Here is an 18,461-nt window from a genome sequence, read left to right as displayed (position 1 = left end):
ACAGACATAGATATTAGTGTCTAGAATATGTCTGCAAAATTTCATGGACTTTGGTTGCTTAATATTCAAATGAAATTGGAACTACGTTTGTATGAAGCGAGTGACGGAGAGACCCCACTTAAATTATTTTCTTTGAAAATCAATTTTCAATGGAGAATACAGACCCACAGCAAACACTTCTCAGTTTTATAAATAGCCAGCATATTTTCTTTAGCACGCTCCGTTTCCTCGGCCTCTACCATCGCGTTTCCATAAATTATTACAATTTCCAATAACCTGCGCGGAATGGAACGCATATTGTTTGTTATCTACCATGCTTGTTGGTTGCACGCCTTTGTAAAATATGAAAACTCATCAGTTTGAACGACTAGTATTTGGCTGATATTTCAGGTGGTTTGAAGGTCCTACCTTTAAACAATTTTAACTTACAATCAACTACTTTACCGGATAAAGAAACGTTAAAAGACAACCATCTCTTTGATCCGATTATATGTGGTGATGATGTGTTACCTAGATATTAGATAGGTACTTGGTTTCTAAGACCCATTACCTAATTAATTTGTCCCTTTACTTCGTCTTAATGCTTTTACCTGAAGTAGCATTAAATTCTTATCAGTTTTCTGTCGGAAACTGCTGTCTACGCTAGGTTTATCTACGTAGGTATTTAGTAGGTGAAAAGCTTTCAAGGCCAATTTATTTGAAGTTGCTGTATTAGCAGCAAAATTGTTACTAAAATATGAGGAAATGAGTACCTAGACCTACCTAACCTTATTACTAAGTATCTTAAAGTAATCCTATTGAATATTGATGAAGACAATTTTTTCAATCTTATAATCTCTAAAATTTACTCTTTTTTTAATGTCTTAAACTCTATAAAACATTACTTACTAATTAATAGCATCTGGACTAATCAAAGATACGAAAATTTCTTCCAAGTTTGGGATTCAAACCAATAAATATATTAACGGATTGGACTGAGAATGGTGATAGATTATACCCTGGATTAGCATATAGGCTACTTTTTATCCCGGAAAATCAAAGAGTTCCCAAGGGATTTTTAAAAAACCTACATCCACGCGAACGAAGTCGCGGGCATCAGCTAGTATTATTATAAATGAGGACATAATGAATTAGAGATTAGTCGAGATGGCTTGGCACATGTTTTTGGGAACGGGGGTGGACCCTAATTACTTTGACACTTCTTTGACACATTGACCTCGTCCCATAACGGGGACACAGTTTTAAGAGTTACCGCATCGCTAATGACTGAATCCGATTTGCGGCGCGAATTTTCCTCTCATTGTGACAAACCCTCGTCAAAAATTAGGAGGTGAAATGTAGCTCATGGATTTTTGTATTTTATAAGTACCTAATGCTGACTGACAGGTCATGATTTGTCGATAAATAGTTGATGAATGATTATGCCTGCAATGTCTGCATTAAATTAGGAGTTTCGGGCAAAAAATAGCTCATTTTTAGGATTCCGTACCTCAAAAGGAAAAATGAAAGCCTTATAGGATCACTTTCCTGTCTATCTGTCTGTGCGTCTGTCCGTCTGTCGTGTCTTTCAAGAAAACCTATGGGTACTTCCCGTTGACCTAGAATCATGAAATTTGTCAGGTCTTATAAAACTATAATATGAATTTGTGGTAACGTTCCAAAAATTAATAAGATGTGTTCACGAAAAAATTAATTTACTTATTCTTCGTAAAAGTGTTCGGTAAGTAGGTACGTACTACGTTATATCTTGTACGATGGAACGGAACCCTTCGTGTGCGTGTCCGACTCGCACTTGCCCGGATTTCTTATTCAGATATAAGTTCTCGGGCCTTAGGCTTTGAGTATGAGCTATCATGAACGGAAGGGATTACAGAGGATTTTATGTAGGCCGCAGCGACGTTAAATAAAATGAAATTTGGCACAGCCTCCGTTAACCTCAAAATAACAAACCCCACCGTGGTTACAAGTTTATCATATTCATGTAAGCACTTCTTTAATTTCAGGAAAGCGGTGAGCGAAGATTCCTGTGAAACGTGTGAGCAGGCAAGCGTGCGAGCCAACATGTGGAGTGGAGAGGTCCCAGCGCGGCCCTCTGCCTCGCCTGGCCTCTTGCGTCGGAGGTACTCCATGCCAGAGACCATTATGAGAAAGTACGTTTATATATGCAACAGATAGTAACTTTGATCAACCAGTAACGGTGAGAATTCATTTGTGAAGCGGAGAGGTACCATCAGACATCATCTATGCACCAGCGTTTAGGTATACTTATCGCCAATAACTAGGGTGAAAAATGCAAGCCGATATCTTGGGCAGTGATGTTCTGTCGTTGTTTCTTCCACCTACCTCGGCCTCCTGTGCTGGTGGTACCAAAAACCACCATGAGTAAATAACTTGCTATCGTGTGCTAAATGGTTCACATAATGCCAATAAATTTTCAACACGCCACCCTTTGTCATGCGACGTGACGCGAGTTGACCCAAATAAAATCCATCAGATATTTTCAGAAACACAACAACTATTTCGCTGAGGTGCGGCAAACATATTTCTGTCATAACATTGTCAGTCTTCATTTAGCAATTGGAACAAAAGACTTGTTAAAATTAAGCATATTGTGGCCAGAAATGGGCAATTAAGGTGAAAATTTCAAGCAACAGTTCTTATGAGCTAGTTCTGCTAATATATTTTGGGTGCCACGATTAGTAACGAAACCTTTATCGACGACAAAATCTCTTTTGCGTGTTGCAATTCTGTAGCAGTAGATATCGATTACTTAAATAACCGAGAGTTAGTTATTGCACCGCCTCAATATCAACCAAATCGCAATTTACCCTTTTGTTAAATGGATGTATAGATCTAGATATTATTATGTTCAAACAAACATTTTTTTTATTCCAGATATCGATTAGCCCAACAACGGTCAGAAGGTGAGGGTGATGATGCTGGCAGATGGAGCGCTACCGAGGCATCATCAGGAACGCGAGCTTCTTGCGCGTGGTGCGGTGTTCGAGCCGGCAACGGTGCACGAAGGGAAAGGGAACATATGCGCAAATCTGCGCTTTTACGCCTTTGGGGACGTGCAGGAGCATCTCCTGCCAGAGCATGTCCCTGTGTCCCTTGTGCTCCCTGTGGAACTCGGTCGCTCGATGCTTCCCACTCTGAGCTGCATACATCACCACGTCGGTTACGCTTAGATACATCTCGAGACCGTAACTCAGACTCGTCAGGATCACCAGCCCGAGCTGCTTCATCTTGCACAGATCCAATACCAGATGTATCACTACCTAGAGAGATGTCGCCAAGACGGATGCCAGAGACGAGAATCGTTCGTACCCCAGTGGATAGTCCAATACTCCATGTAGACGATCGATCTTTTACAGACTCCTCAGATGCTTTCACAACATCGATGCCCACTATGAAAGAAGTCGGATACAGAGGTTCAGAATCATACGCCCAGATTTCTACAAGCGACTACATTGATGGTCGAGTAAGTGAAAGATCTGTTAGCGCTGAGAATGAGGAAAGTAATATGGTACCATATAATAAACCACTGACGATAGACACACCTTACGATATTTTAGAAATTGTTGTATCGGAAACATTGGATATCAGACCACCTCCGGCTATTAAAAGTGTGTCGCCTGAAAAATCACCTCCACAGATAGTCCGAAATCAGGTGGTTAATCCACAGTTGTTTAATCACAAGAAGCCCCCGCCACCTAATATAGATTTAGATCAGTATGTTTCAAATATATTGGTAGAGAGTCTCAATTCATTGACAGATCAACTAGAGTCAATGAATGCCTCGATTGGCAATGATAGAAAAATGAGTATAGTTGAAAAAGAAATAAAGGTAAAGCTTCAAAACACAGGTGTTAACACTATTGTACATTTGAGTCCAACGTCAAATAATCAAATCATTTTTGGTAACGAGGAACTTTATGAGAGTGATAACAGACGTGATGATTGTAACAATCCACGTGAAATCTGTAGCAGCAATATTCGTGAAAGTGCAATAAGCATAGAAACAAATAATAACTTTACATCTGCGGAGAGCTTACGAATCGACGACACAATACATATTAACGATCAACCTAAAGCAGAACCGTTCTTAAATATTCCAAGTGAAACAGTGAATAAAGCGGTCTTACAACAAATACAAAAACTCTTTCAGGAAGAACTTCAGAGTATGGAACCAGATATAAACTCGCCAGACGGACCTATGCCGAGCATCTCGCATATTGAAATCTCAAATGTAGATGTATTCATAGACAACAACGGAGGTTCTTTCTTGAACAATGATGCCATTGAAGTGCAAACACAAAGAAATTCTTCTGAATATGAAGTATTAGGTGGTGTTGGTGCAGGAAATTATTACGAAGAAAATGATGACAATGCAATTGTTCCACGGTTTTCCGCTTTTCCACACACAGAATCAATGGAGGTAAACACTTCGTCATCAGATGATGCTGAAATTCTCGGTTCGGATTGCACAAGTCTTGTAGATAGCTTGGATGATCCAAACTCACCACGATCAATTTTCCTTCGAAGGTCTAATAGTAATATGAAAAGAAGTGAGCTAGTGCGTTCGGCTATAGATGTTTTAGATTTACTACCAGAAAATGCCGATAAAAACGAAAGTTTATCCCCAAAAGAGAAAGGTGAAGCATTCTTTATAAGAATAAAAGATGATGATTGTGATTGTGAAAAAGAAAATATTACCGTAGCTGATCATATGCCAGAAACCATAAAACAAAGGTTATTCAAAAGACATAGGAAAAGAGAAATGCGTATGGAATGTGCGAGACGAAGTAAAGTAAAACAACTCAAAAGGGAACTTGAAAACGAAAATCTCAAAAATCAAAAGGAAGTGTACAAATCTAAGAAAGAAATGGAAAAAGAATGCATGCTCATAATAAATGCACTTATTGACGATGTTATTTCAAAAATTGCGCAAGATGAGTATAAATGTATGCGTATAAGTCAAAGGTCAAATAAATTAGGTGCCGCTAAATCAGATGAAAATCTATTAAGAAAACATTGGAAGAAAGACAGTGAAAATAACAACAGCAGGAACGCTCGCAAATTGTCCAAAAATATAGTTTCCCATTCATGTTCAGATAACCTTGATAAGGCACATCGTAAAGGAGAACGTCTTATTCGAGGGAAACTTTCCCTTCAATCCCATCAGACTTCAAATTCATCGACTGATGAGAGCCCTCCGAAAAGAATCTATCAGAAATCTGAGATACGTGATGGGAATAAATGTATAGAAATTCTCGAAATACTTGAATATGTGAACAGCCCGCAAAATTCTGACACAACTAACTCAGATGAAAACCATAATTTGAGCTCAAGGAATAAAAAGTCGAGAATTCCCGTTCCTGTTAGCGAAAAAGTTCAAAGGACACATAAAGGCAGTCCCCAGAAAAGCCAAAGGAGTAATGGTAGCAGAATAACTCCACCGATCCTCTCACGAGAGAGAAACGGTAAGCCGAGTCACCTGCTAGCCAATATGTTACTGGATGTGCTCGAAGACGATGATATCGCCTATGACATGCCAGTCCGTCGCGCTTCCGTGCCTTCTGAAACACGTGCCAGATCGAACTCTTTACGTTTCAAAAACGTATTCGATATCATACCAGAAGAAAGGAGTAGTCTAAGTATAGAATCGACTGATGACTCATATAACCGTAGGGCATCGGCGCCAAGTTTGAGCGAAGGATTACATTCCACTGATCAGGAAGAAAGGAGAATTCGATCGCCTGAGACTCAATACCGGTCGAAGGAGTCGCGAGTTCCTGATGTGAGGAATACTGGGACATCTCCAATGGCCGATCCTTATCGATCGCAAGTTAGTGTAGGTGCAATGACGTCTCCGATTCGCAAATCTGCAGGGACCAGCCCAATTCGGATAGCCAGTACGGAGACGAAGGAAAAGGTTCATTATCAGTCGCCCTTAAGCCAGCAGCAGCAAAAAGCCAAGCGAGTGACTCCTCAGAGGCGGGAGGAAGAAGGTATCCCGCGCACTCTCGCACCGCTGCTATCTCACCGCACAGCTTCCACCATATTTGTAGAATAGCTCCGACCAATACGCCCAAAGTGGAGATTTACACCCTTACATAAAATTGTTCTAGTGAACTCCTATAGTTAAATGTATTATGGTTTAACATACCTACATTCTTATTTAATAATTATTTAATATTACCTATATTCTCATTTCATAATTATTTGGAATGTAGGTCTGTTGCGTTAATAAATAATTATAATAAGATTAATAAGTAATAAACCAGAGTAGCTAAATAACTTTTCGGGGACCTGTATCTGTTAGCAACATAGTCTTACCACCTAAAACACAGACTAATAGTTTTGCAATCTTTGATTCTCATTTTGGCGAAGTGCTTGTCCAACGTTTCTGATACGAACCGCTAAGATTTGAAACGCCCTTTCGGCGTCCGTCTTTCCTGCCACGCGGTATTGCCACTTGCTTTCAGGCGAAGAGTGAATAACTACCATCTAGGCAAGCGCGCTTCAATCTAGATCTCATCATTGCTTTTCATAAGACATGATTATCCTCTAGTGCAAGCCTATTTTATACAATAAAAAAAAAGATTTTGACTACAACATGGTCTTGTTTTGGAAAATGAGTAAATTTTGGGATTATTTATTTTATTAACTACTCTCAAATTGGAGGATGCTATCAAGTAATTCGTGCTATATCTACAATGCCGTGACATGGCTACGGCATTGTATAGCATCTTTTCTAGGCGCAAAATTGACTACCAACACAATCCGCTCAAAGAGTAATCCTCATACATATTAGTTATTGGAGGCTTATAGAACGTTTAATTTTCATGAAAAGGCTATTTCCATCTGTATATAGATCTTACTATGTTAAAAAAAAAACGTATCTCGTTTGCGATATGAGCACAGATTTTGCCGCATCCTTGTACATGTCAGTTAATTAGAGCATTTCTTTGCGTCGTGCAATATCGCTTACGTCAAATTGTATAGTTACGTTCCATATTATAATGTATTTTGTAAGATAGAAAATACAGGGTGTTTCTGTTTATCTGTTTAAGAACTCTTAAAATACCTAGATGTTAGACAACTGCTATCTTTGAAAACTTTGATGATATTTTTTATGTTTTACTAGATTTTCACTCAGCTTCGCTTATTAGAAATTCCTCATTAAAAACGAATTGCTAATGATGGAATCATTAGAAATTCGGGTTTATACTGTAGGTAGATTGGTTTTGATTAGGCTTGCATTTCTCTAACGCTGATGTCGGTCGCGTTCGTCGGTGCCATCAGAGTTAGGTCACATTATTCGTCTATCGACGTAGCAACCGATATCTGCAAAAAGGAATGAAAACTTAAAAGATAGAGCAATATTTAATTTTGATTTCAATACTTTTGTAAGTTATTTAATTTAATAGCTGATAGTTCCGAAAATTGTCTTACTATTAAAGATTCAGACGAATTGAAAACCTCTTCCTTTTTCAGTTAAAAATATAACATCCTGTATATCACATTTTGAACACCAAAGTTATGTTAACATTGTTGTTTGTTACGTCACAGCATTTCGAGAGGCACGAGCAAGCACCGTTTGTAGACTAGAAGTATATTTTTGTGGTCTGAATAAAATAATATTGGAATTAGAACGTAGTTTTATTTTTTATATTTGTTTGAAGTGTCTACACAAAAATATTTAGGTCCCTAAAGCGGAACTTACATTACGAAATTACTTTCATGCATGTTGAGATTAATGCCACGCAACTAATTTCAATATGCACGAAATTAGACGTTTACACGTGAAATTGCTTATGAAATTAATGTCATGAAACTAATTTCATGCTATTAAATTCGTAATGTAAACTCTGCTTAAAATAGTTTAATTTTCAGAAATCAGCCATGGTTTTTGCTGGCACTCATAGTTAACCATTGCCACAATATTAAGTTTTCACACGCTTGTAATTTTATTGTTTTAACAGTTTTATTTGACCACCAATTACTTATATAACGTACTTATATCAAAAATTAATTACATAACGTACTAACTGAGAAAGTACTCGCCATGTTGGCTGTATGTGTCAAATGTCATTTTTGACATGACAGTTAACACATAGATAGAATGTAACAAATATGGTGAAAAAATTTTCAGATTGTACACGTAATACCTGCATATTTTAATGGAAGGCGAAATATACACAAAGTTATATTTTCTACGAAGCAATTAGAGCCTAGGTGTTTTATACATGTTTATTTTTATATTGTCATAAAATTTATAGAAAAGTCTTATTTTATTATGGTGTTATGGCAGTAAAGTAGGTATGCAAAGACAAAAACAAGATAAAAACAGCATAAAATTCTCTTTTATTATAGGTAGAACCAGCTTTTAACAAATCAGTATATAGTATATATATAGTACAGGGTGTCTATCATTTGTAGACTGACTAGCTGATGCCCGCGACTTCGTTCGCTTGGATGTAGGTTTTTTAAATTCCCGTGGGAACTCTTTAATTTTCCGGGATAAAAAGTAGCCTATGTGCTAATCCAGGGTATAATCTATCTCCATTCTAAATTTCAGCCCAATCCGTCCAGTAGTTTTTGCGTGAAGGAGTAACAAACACACACACACAATCAATGTATCATAACAATTACACACATTAAAAATAATAGAACTATAGGGAGTGAAGTAACTAATCTTATACAAAGATTCGTGGTGCAATCTTTTATTGTATGTCCAAAGGTTCAACAAGACGTGCATCTATATCGTCACAACATGAACCTACAAGACGATTGCGTGGTGGTTATAGCGAAACTGAATCAAATACTCTCTTTACACTCAAACGTGGAAAGAAAGATGGACTACTGGGGTCCAAATTAGTGGGCGAGAGACGTTCTTCGGAGGAAGTGTCCTCTATCGGGGATGTAGATCGGAGGAAGGAGAGGTCGAGAGTTAAAGATGTGCTGGGTGGAAGACGGGGCAAAACGGAAGTTAAGGTAAGAAGAGTGGATAGGCACCTTGTAGGCAAGTGAACTCCACCTTAGGCTGCATCATCGTCTACTGTTTGGTGTGATTGCAATTAGGCGCAATCCTATACAGTCTGTTTTTCAAATTGGATTCCTAAGATAGTTTCTCTGTATCTCCCATGGTTTTGGATTTCCTAACACTGTCCCAGTTAAAAAAAACCCTATACTTTTTATAATACCTAGGTGTGATGCCCACAAATGCAAAAGAGTGGCAGCAAGCCGCGGCGTCTTTTTTATCAACTAAAACTCAATATATTGTAATGAATGTATGGTAATGAATGATGGAAGTAGTCTATTTTAGACTCTGTCATTTTTTAAGCAGCAAGATCCTAAGTTATTTGTTTTGTGATCAAATACCTAGTGATCCGTTATAATAAAAAAAGTTATAAAGGTCGAGTCACACAAGAAGGAGCGAGTGCAGAAAGCCGCATATGGACGGAGCGAGGAGGATGGAGCGGAAGAGATGTGGAGCTCGAGCGAGTCGAGTGGCAGCTTGCTGTGCTCTCTGGCGCCCGCGTGGCTCACCGCGCGGCGCAGACGACGACGCGCCGCAGCCCCAGGTGTGCACATGCCTTAGCTTTACTACTAAGACCAGTCGAAGTGTATGATCTGGAGCTCGTTCGTGATAGACCGCTCGTTGGTGATAGATAGGATATGGAATGCCCTTCCGGCACCAGTTTTCCTCCCACTTTTAATATGGGTACCTTCAAGTCAAGAGTGAATAGGCAACTTCTAGGCAAGCGCGCCCCATCTTAGTCTGCATCATCACTTGCTAGCAGGTCTGATTGCAGCCAAGCGCTAGTCTATATAATTAAAAAAAGAAGATCACAAACGAGCCGTTCAGATGGCGGTACAAAAAAGAGCTTTGGACAACAAAGGAGAATGTTTCTGACATGGGTAGGTATATATTTGAACTACTCTTTCCTACAGCGCGAGAAGCAAAAGCTAACGAACAAATAGCGCGGCGGGGCAGATACCCCTTCGCATCTCACTTTGAAACTTCTTGTAGGTACTGTTCGTTCAATTGTAACCTACCTAATTTTCTTATGTTTATTTCATTGTTTGTTTGTATTTCTCTTTTGGTGTACAACAAATAATTTATAAAACATGAATTTTCATTACCTAATTCTTATTACCGAATAGATCGATAAATCATCTACTGCGCAAGTTTAAGGTACTCATTACGTGACGCCAACAGCAATCCGCGCGAACTTTATCAGTTTTCTATAGATAAAGGATCAGTGTGACCGCAGGGGAATGGGCGGTGACGGTAGCGGGTTCGTGCCCGGCGGCGCTGCCCAACGACGTGGAGATGCGACTGCGCTTCCCCGACCCGTGTCGCAGGACTGCGGCGCCCGCGTCTACCCCGCAGGCCAAGCCTCCTCCGCCGCCCGCTTGCCCCCGCGCCGTAAGTTACCATAAGGGATGGTTTATGCTAGACCAGGGGTCGGCAAGTAACTTTAAGAGGATTCATACCCCCTGAGTCAATTTTGAGCAATTTCGACCTCTTACATTTAGTTAATTCTTGCATTTACTTAAAAACTTATTTATACTAAGTACATTGTTAATAAAACTGTCACACAAGTTAGCCCGCTTTCATCATCACTTACCATCCGGTGAATCGCAGTGAAGGGACAACTAATCGATAAAAAATCTGAAAAGTTAGGTGTGCATACTGCATACCCAGGAAACCACCTCCTGTGATTATATTTGAATATTGTATTATTGATTCGAATCGTACTTAGCCCTATAGAGTCGGTTGAATCATGCTGCAGGTGGAATGCGGCGCGCAATGCACGCAGAGCGGGCACACGCGACGCGTCCTGGACGACACGAGCAGGCTCACTCTCACCGTGAAGAAAGAGGCTTCAGGTCAGTAGAACAACTTTATCAAAAAGCGGCATAATTAGAGAAACTTTGCGGGATCCAAGAAGGAGACTGATCAACCAATCACGTGCTACCAGACGGTAGAAAGGGCTTTGAATATTTTAGTATGGAAACCGGTCTGCCTACATGGACATCTTTTTTTTTCAAAGTAGCGGCCACGCATTAAACCTGTAATAACTATATGAGATAATAAGAACAATTGGCACGTTGGCATAGCATCCACCTCGCTAGCCAAATGTGGATTGGCACCGTTAAAGTAAGTGACATTTTATTGTAACTCTGAAAACTAGAGGTGCATACCCGGAATCTAAGGAGGCGGACATTAATGACTAGGCTATCAATCGCGGTGGTGTTTTTTAAAGTACATTCCTGGTTCCTGGCATTATCACAACCCTCAGCATTAAGGAATGCGATGCATAGAGTAAAAAATTTGTTTCCGTATTTCAGACTCTTCAATCGTAGCGTCGAAGAGTGTCAAGAAGTCATCGGATCTCCTGCCTGACCTGCACACCTACCGCGCCTCTCGGAGCAAAACGCGAAGCTCTGTCAAGGTAGGAGTTCTACATAATTCTTTACTTACTACGTTAAACTTTTCTGACATGGGGCAGATTTTACACATGTTTATGAATCATGATTCATAGATAAACAGGTGCTAAAAATCTAATATAAATAAATCTAGCTATGGTACAGCAGCGACTGCTGCATGCAGCAACATGCATTGCATGCATGACGCTGCATGCAAAGCATGTTGCATTTTGCCTTAGAAAAATAGAGAAACTATGTCGTGGTTCAAAGAATCATGCCAATTTTAAGGAAAAAACAAATTTTAAAATAGTATTAAGGACCTGAAGAATTAATGTAAAATGTCGAAACTTGGGATCTGATGTCGATGTCTTTGACTATAAATCTACTATGGGATACAAGTAGGTACTATGTATCCCATAGTAGGTTTATATTGTTCTATATGCATAGTGCGTATACAACAACATGTTGCGTGCAAAAGACCTTAGACTGGTAGTCAAATCGTAAAGAATCATGGTGGTACAAATAATTTTGGTTAAGAAAAGGCTCGTGATCAAACGTATTATTTACCAATGTAAGAAGGCGGTTGTTTCAGACGCGGCGGGGGTACTCCCTGCACTGCTGGCTTCCAGAAGAAGAGCCTACGCCGATAAGGTTAGAAATCATCCTCATTATGATCAACCCATCGTCGACTCACTCGATCTTCTCTCTGAATGAGCAGGGCTTGGCCATAGGTCACACTGGCTGAGAGTGGATTGGCAGACTTCACATACCTTTGAGAATAAATTGGAAAATTTTCAGACATGCTGGTTTCCTCACTATGTTTTCCTTAACGGTTTAAGCAAGTGATATTTTAAATTGTCGAAAACGCACATAGTCCCTGAAAGTTAAAAGTGCGTGCCCCGCCTGGATTCTTGCCTAAGAGGCTGACTACTTAATCAATAGGATTACCGGTATATTAGACAAAATCATACTAAAACCTTCAAGTATTCGAAATCTACACGCTTTTGCCGTCTACTTTCCTGATTATTCGCCAACATTTCGTTTACGTGGTCTCCAAGGCAAACAGAATGATGAAACCGAAGTAGGTGGCCAAAAATCTGTCTACAAGCCAAAGTAGAAGGCTCTTCCTGCCTATGCAGTAGCGGGTACTTATTTATACACCTGCTCAGACTGACTACTTGTTTTGCGATAACTGTTCCACCTACATCTGCAAAGCGGCATTATTTTGTAGATGTCCATGGTAAATGCTTCAGTGTTGGTCCATTGCTTCTCTAAAATAGACAAAATTATGTTTTTCAGGGCACGTAACGGCCTGGCTGTGGAAGGAAGCGCTATCGTGCCCCATCGCAAACCGCGAGTGCCTTCAATGAGTGAACGAGACCTCACGCGTGGACCTCTTTCCCGACATCTACGACATCTCTTCTAGATCAGACCATATCTCCCATTCTGGGGTTGCCTATGCTACCCTGGGAATTGATATTCCTCATATTCCATTATTCCCTTCCTATTCCCGTATTTTGAAATTCTTGTGATTTGTAATTTGGTTGAATAGAGGCTTGTACTTGACTTCAATCTTGACAAGTTGATGATGTAGCCTAAGGTGGAGCAAGCCTACCTAGAAGCTGCCTATTCAAGCTTCTTTTGAAGGTTTATTTGGCCAATATTTAGCGTGAAAAATAGAAAATGCGTATTAGAAGTGAGGAAGCAAATCACATTGTACGAATCCGTACCTAGCAGGAAATTTCTGAAATTTCAATGGATTATTCTAATTCTTCGTTTCATAAAGGGAGTTCTGTATTTCACATGTGGAACTTACTACTAAGGAAATATCACGGAACAGAGATCTCTTGTCCAATTGGTTAATTCTGTTGTACATAATCTCTAAACAAGAATATATTGACAAGTTTAAATCATTGCTATTATTTTCCGCACGGGCATTAAGAAAGGGATAGCTGAACTGTCATTGTAGTTTAGAGTTTGTGTGTACACAGAATCAGCCATAATATCATACCTGCGACTTTCTTATCTATCCTTCCTAACTATGATGCCATCCATCAGGTCATTGATTGTGGTCAAGTTGGAAAATTAAGTAGTAACTTAAGTACTAGTAGATATAAAAATAGTAGAGTATATAGGTAAGTACAGTTTAATACAGTACTGCCACTTTTATAAGTAACATCGATGTACCTGCGCAGAAATCTATTTGAATGGCGCGAAATTATCTGAGCCAATTGGTTGTTACCTATCCGCCATGATTTGTATGCACGAATTATGAGCGAGATAGCAAGAGTCTGTCGTTCTTGTGTTTGAAATCTTAACGTCAAGTAATAAGGTCCGTATTTCATTGGTCGTTTGAGTTGGTGTTACGTTCCCGTTTTCTGGGCAAATTAATTTTACCCATGCGACATATAAAAGCAGTAGTACTGTTAACGTGTATTGTTAAAATTTGTAAGGAAAGTAGTGATTTCAATTAAAATTATACCTCATTGCTTCGTCCTTTGAGATTAGGTATACATTGTAGTAATACGTCCAAGTATTGCCTTTCTACCACTTGTTTGAAAGCAGAAAATCTGCACTTCTATTTTTTGTATTTTTTGTTGGTACCACTGGAGCGTTCCCATCTCATTCGCGTTTTAGTGCCTCGCCGATCACCACGTTATTCAAGTTTTAAAAAACGTTACAAAAGCGTAGTCACCAAAACGATAGTGATTTATTTATTTATTTATTTGTTACATATTTTTATGTTATAAGGTTTTATTATAATAGTGTCTGGTGATATGATATCACTATGCAATTAATGTTTTGTGCATTGCGATGTTACCTTGACATATGACAACATGGCGATGTTACTTTCACGTGATTTGGAATTCCGGACCATAAGGTATTTCAGTGAAGACGTGTTACCTAATTCTAAACATATTATGAATAGCTTCTGGGACTGTTTACGAATCAAACTAGTGATATGATATATATGATACGTCACTTGGAATCCCGAAATAAAAAGGTATTTACAGTGAAATGTTGCCTACTTCTAAGGATATTGTGAAAATTTGCTAGGATTATTTCCATATCACACTAATAAAATACGACATTACTTTCCTATTGTGTTGTGTACATCTTGTGGGGATGTGACCTTCACATCAATTAGAATCCCGGAACATGAAGGTGTTTACAGTGAAATGTTATTTATTTCTTAGGATATTGTGAATAGTTGCAAGGACTATTTCCGTATCACACTGAGAATATGACATCACTTTCCTATTGTGTTGTGTACATCTTGTGGGGATGTGACCTTCACGTTAATTGGAATCCCGGAACATGAAGGTATTTAACAGTGAAATGCTGATATTTCCGTATCACACTGGTGATGATATGACATCACTTTCCAATAGTGCTGTGTACATCTCATGGGGATGTAACCTTCACGTCATTTGGAAGCCCAGACCATGAAGGTATTTACAGTAAAACATTACCTATTACTAATGATATTGTGAATAGTTATTAGGACTATTTCCGTATCAGACTAATGGAATGATATCAATTTCCAATCGGTGTTGTGTACATCTCATGGGGATGTTACCTTCACATCATTTGGAATTCCGAAAGCTTTGAAAATATTATCGTGATGGAATACATTTAAAAAGGAATATTATTACCTTTACTTTGATTATTATTTGTGAATGAAATGTGTCTACATGAATCATGAGATATCAAGTGCTATTATCGAGTAAAAATGAGATCATTTGAGATTTACACATATTAAATACCTTCTTCATACCTTCATATAGTTTATACATTTATGTTGCGGTCTTCTAATAAGGATGTACCCTTTCGCTACTGATAGAAAAGTTAAGGGTAAATGGTTTAAAATACCATTGTACAGACGGATTACAACTCGAACCTGAGTTAGTGCCAATGATTGTTGTCGAAACGCAGCCAAGCACGTCAACCATAAAATTAAGCCATCGTCAAGAAAAAACTAGTCTTCGCTTCGCTTTATCGGATATGCTCATGAGAAAGCTCTCACTCATTTTTTCTCTTTAGAATAAAGTGATCAGTCCGTAAATTAATTATTATTAAAGATCCAGCCAGACTGATGTGCGATACCCAGCACAACGAATCTATGACAAGAAAAAACTTCATATTCTTTTTTAATAAAGAAAAATATTAAAGATCAGCTCATACAGAAATAGACTGTGTCTTATACAGCGTGAAGCTAGCCGATACATTCGGGCTTGTAATATTATGATCCGGTGCCAAGATATGAATAATCCCACCCGCAAGAAAACCTCCTGCAACGCAGAAGCCGACACCGGCTCCTATCCAGACTTTAAACCAGGAGCATCCGCTCCCGGCAATACAACAAGCGGGAGCAACGATTATATACGAAGTACGAACCCACGAAGTCACCGTGCTCACGGCAGCTGTGACAGTCGCCGCGCCGCTGGCTCTGCCAGTGTCACCGGGGACCCTCGTCGCTGCACCCGGTACGTTCCGCAGGAACGTTCATTCTACTTTTAGGACTAATGGCAATTAATTTAGGACCCAGTCATACTATTGTGGGTAAGAGGATACGGGATTCCATTTCTAAAACCAGTATCTTAATCTCACGACCCAGCATGTCTCCTATCATCTGAATATAATATCATAGACTTTATGTTTAGTGAAGTTATGCTTATCACAATGTGATTCGTGTGAAGGATCGTTTCCTTCTTTTCATTTTTTATTATAAATCCAATGGAAATAACAGACTTATAATAAGTCTAAAATTCTTAAACGAAAAATTCTTAAAGTGGGTGCTTACATAACAACATTAAGGTCAATTACAGCTACATCAATGAATAGTTGGATGGCCACGTTAGATTTATTTTTTAGGAGTTATAAAAGATTTTACTACCTATCTATAGAAAGTATCTACGATTTAAAATGAACGAGAATTATTCCAATTTAATGGTTTACTATTTTGGTCTGAATATACTTTCCGCCTCTCGTCTTTACAAAACTACGAGTACTAAAGCCGGTGATTTATGTATTTACTCAGATTTTTGGGTTACTTGTCAACTAGGTATATACATAACATATATTTACAAGATATAGTTGATTTTTAAAAGTTATCAGGGTTATCTAAAATTATTTTACAAACAATAAATACTTTAGAGTTCTTAAGATTTATCATCAATGTAAAAAAGAGCTGTACAGCCCGAGTACCTACTGTGCGCAAATATTGCAATTACCTGATTAAAAAAAAAAAAAAAAAATACGTTGACCCGTCTGAAGAAAAATGATATTTAATCAATCAAGAGCTAAATTTACATACAAAACTCGTTGTTAATGACTTACTGCGACTTACCCGCGATTTAGTAAGTAGATACGGTACACCTACAAAAACGGACAGAAAGATGTTTTAAATATCTTGTTGTGTAATGCAAATCACTAAGATAGCTCAGCATTGACACATCAGCATTCAACACAGTCTTTGCAGGATTATTTACATAATGGTAAAAATCTATCGAAGTGACAGTCAATCCTATTTGACAAAATAGACTGTCTAGAATTATTTTTTTTTTTTCGGATGCTAACGATATAGGGTAGGGGCGACACGCTGTGAGAAGACCACCGATGGCCAGTGGATTCTGAGTTTAGTTTTGAATCTGTCAAACATATGAAGTAGCTAAAATTACTGACTGTTTTTTTTTTGGACTTTCAGGTTTTCAGAAAATGGAATCTATAAAAAAAAAAAAAAAAGGCATTTTATTGCGTAAGACAATAAAGTGCTCTCTTTCCTATTTAACTATATAGATGGAGTTAGATGTCCACTTCTTACGAGAATATCAAAATCTATAATTATGCTGTGAAGCTCACAGGAGATTTGTGTTCGCTTCATACATTAGTTTAAAAAACAACGAAATGCGGAGTCACGAAGATCTTATCAAGGGAAACGGGAACTAGAAGAACATGTATTTAAATAAATAGTACCAGCCTTAGGGCAACCACATGTTGGTTTTGGCAAAAAGGAAAAAAAAAAACCCTGGTTTCCACCATTTCAGAGCCTTCTCTGTTCGGTTCTAAATTCAATTTAGACATAATGATAATGCATTATCTGTTTCAGCCACCCTGTTGATTGCATATTATGTTGGTTGCATGGAAGTTATCAAGACGGTACTACTAGGTAGAGAGGAGCGTAGCACCGTCATCTTTGTATATATTATGATCAACTTCGCAAGATGGTGTTGGGTTAGTTTTTTGTAAAAAAAAAAAAAAAATAGGTGCACACGACAGAACGAACTCTGTGTCCTGAAATAAAGGTATATTGTATATTATGAAGCGTCAACTCCGATGAAAATGTCTATCTGAATTAGCCGGTCAGGCTATAAGCTTGATGGGTTCATAAAACACAGCCATGGCTCAGCTCTATCGTTGATCCTAGGTTCGAGAGTAACGTCTGTTTTTTCATCGTCCTCCACTCTCAAGATTTGATGTTGTTATACCATGAGATCTGTCCATAGTTTTAGAATTTTTGTTAATTGGAATCCAAATAACAATTTGAATTTAGAATATTTGATTAACGTCACATTACTCATGCTGGTATAATTACACATAAGGTGCAAACCATATTTTGAAAATTAATTTAGATACGTAGTGTAATTGTTAATAATAATATTAATTTAACAAACATCAGTCGAAATACATGACCTAACAAGATCGTCATACCCAGATTCAGCTCAACCTTGCCTAAATGTTCCTTTCTAATAAACATTCACCGAAGATAACTTTATCCAGCAGAAACATTGTTAGAATACATCGATAGAATGTAACCCCTACGAAAAAAAAAAAAAAAAAAATGCCCCATTACAATAGTAAGATTTAAGAGTCCGCATAAATCGGTATCTACGAACAGTATCAGTCAGTGGATAAAAATATAATACTTCTATATTTTTTTTTCGCTTATTCCGTCAGGCATGCAGCTACCTCCGCAGCTCACAGTAAAGGTATCAATATTGATATACCTAATACGA

General features: G+C 38.3%; 1 protein-coding gene across 1 annotated transcript in view; it reads left to right on the top strand.

The window, feature by feature from the left end:
• The window catches only part of LOC123877107, a 48,625-nt gene extending 34,712 nt beyond the window's left edge, over positions 1-13,913 (top strand). The window contains exons 3-12 of the mRNA XM_045923613.1: positions 2,004-2,150; positions 2,896-6,078; positions 7,579-7,604; positions 8,702-9,003; positions 9,425-9,593; positions 10,287-10,441; positions 10,809-10,905; positions 11,368-11,471; positions 12,038-12,096; positions 12,745-13,913. Of these exons, the coding sequence (XP_045779569.1) occupies positions 2,062-2,150; positions 2,896-6,078; positions 7,579-7,604; positions 8,702-9,003; positions 9,425-9,593; positions 10,287-10,441; positions 10,809-10,905; positions 11,368-11,471; positions 12,038-12,096; positions 12,745-12,871 (4,311 nt within the window). The 5' untranslated portion in view covers positions 2,004-2,061 and the 3' untranslated portion in view covers positions 12,872-13,913. The remainder of the gene's footprint in view (positions 1-2,003; positions 2,151-2,895; positions 6,079-7,578; positions 7,605-8,701; positions 9,004-9,424; positions 9,594-10,286; positions 10,442-10,808; positions 10,906-11,367; positions 11,472-12,037; positions 12,097-12,744) is intronic.
• Positions 13,914-18,461: the final 4,548 nt, after the last annotated feature.

This window comes from Maniola jurtina, chromosome 22 (genome assembly GCF_905333055.1).
Source record: "Maniola jurtina chromosome 22, ilManJurt1.1, whole genome shotgun sequence".
NCBI classification, from domain to species: Eukaryota; Metazoa; Arthropoda; class Insecta; order Lepidoptera; family Nymphalidae; genus Maniola; species Maniola jurtina.
The sequence above is the reverse complement of the archived record's forward strand: the minus strand, read 5'-3'. Positions and strand labels throughout refer to the sequence as shown.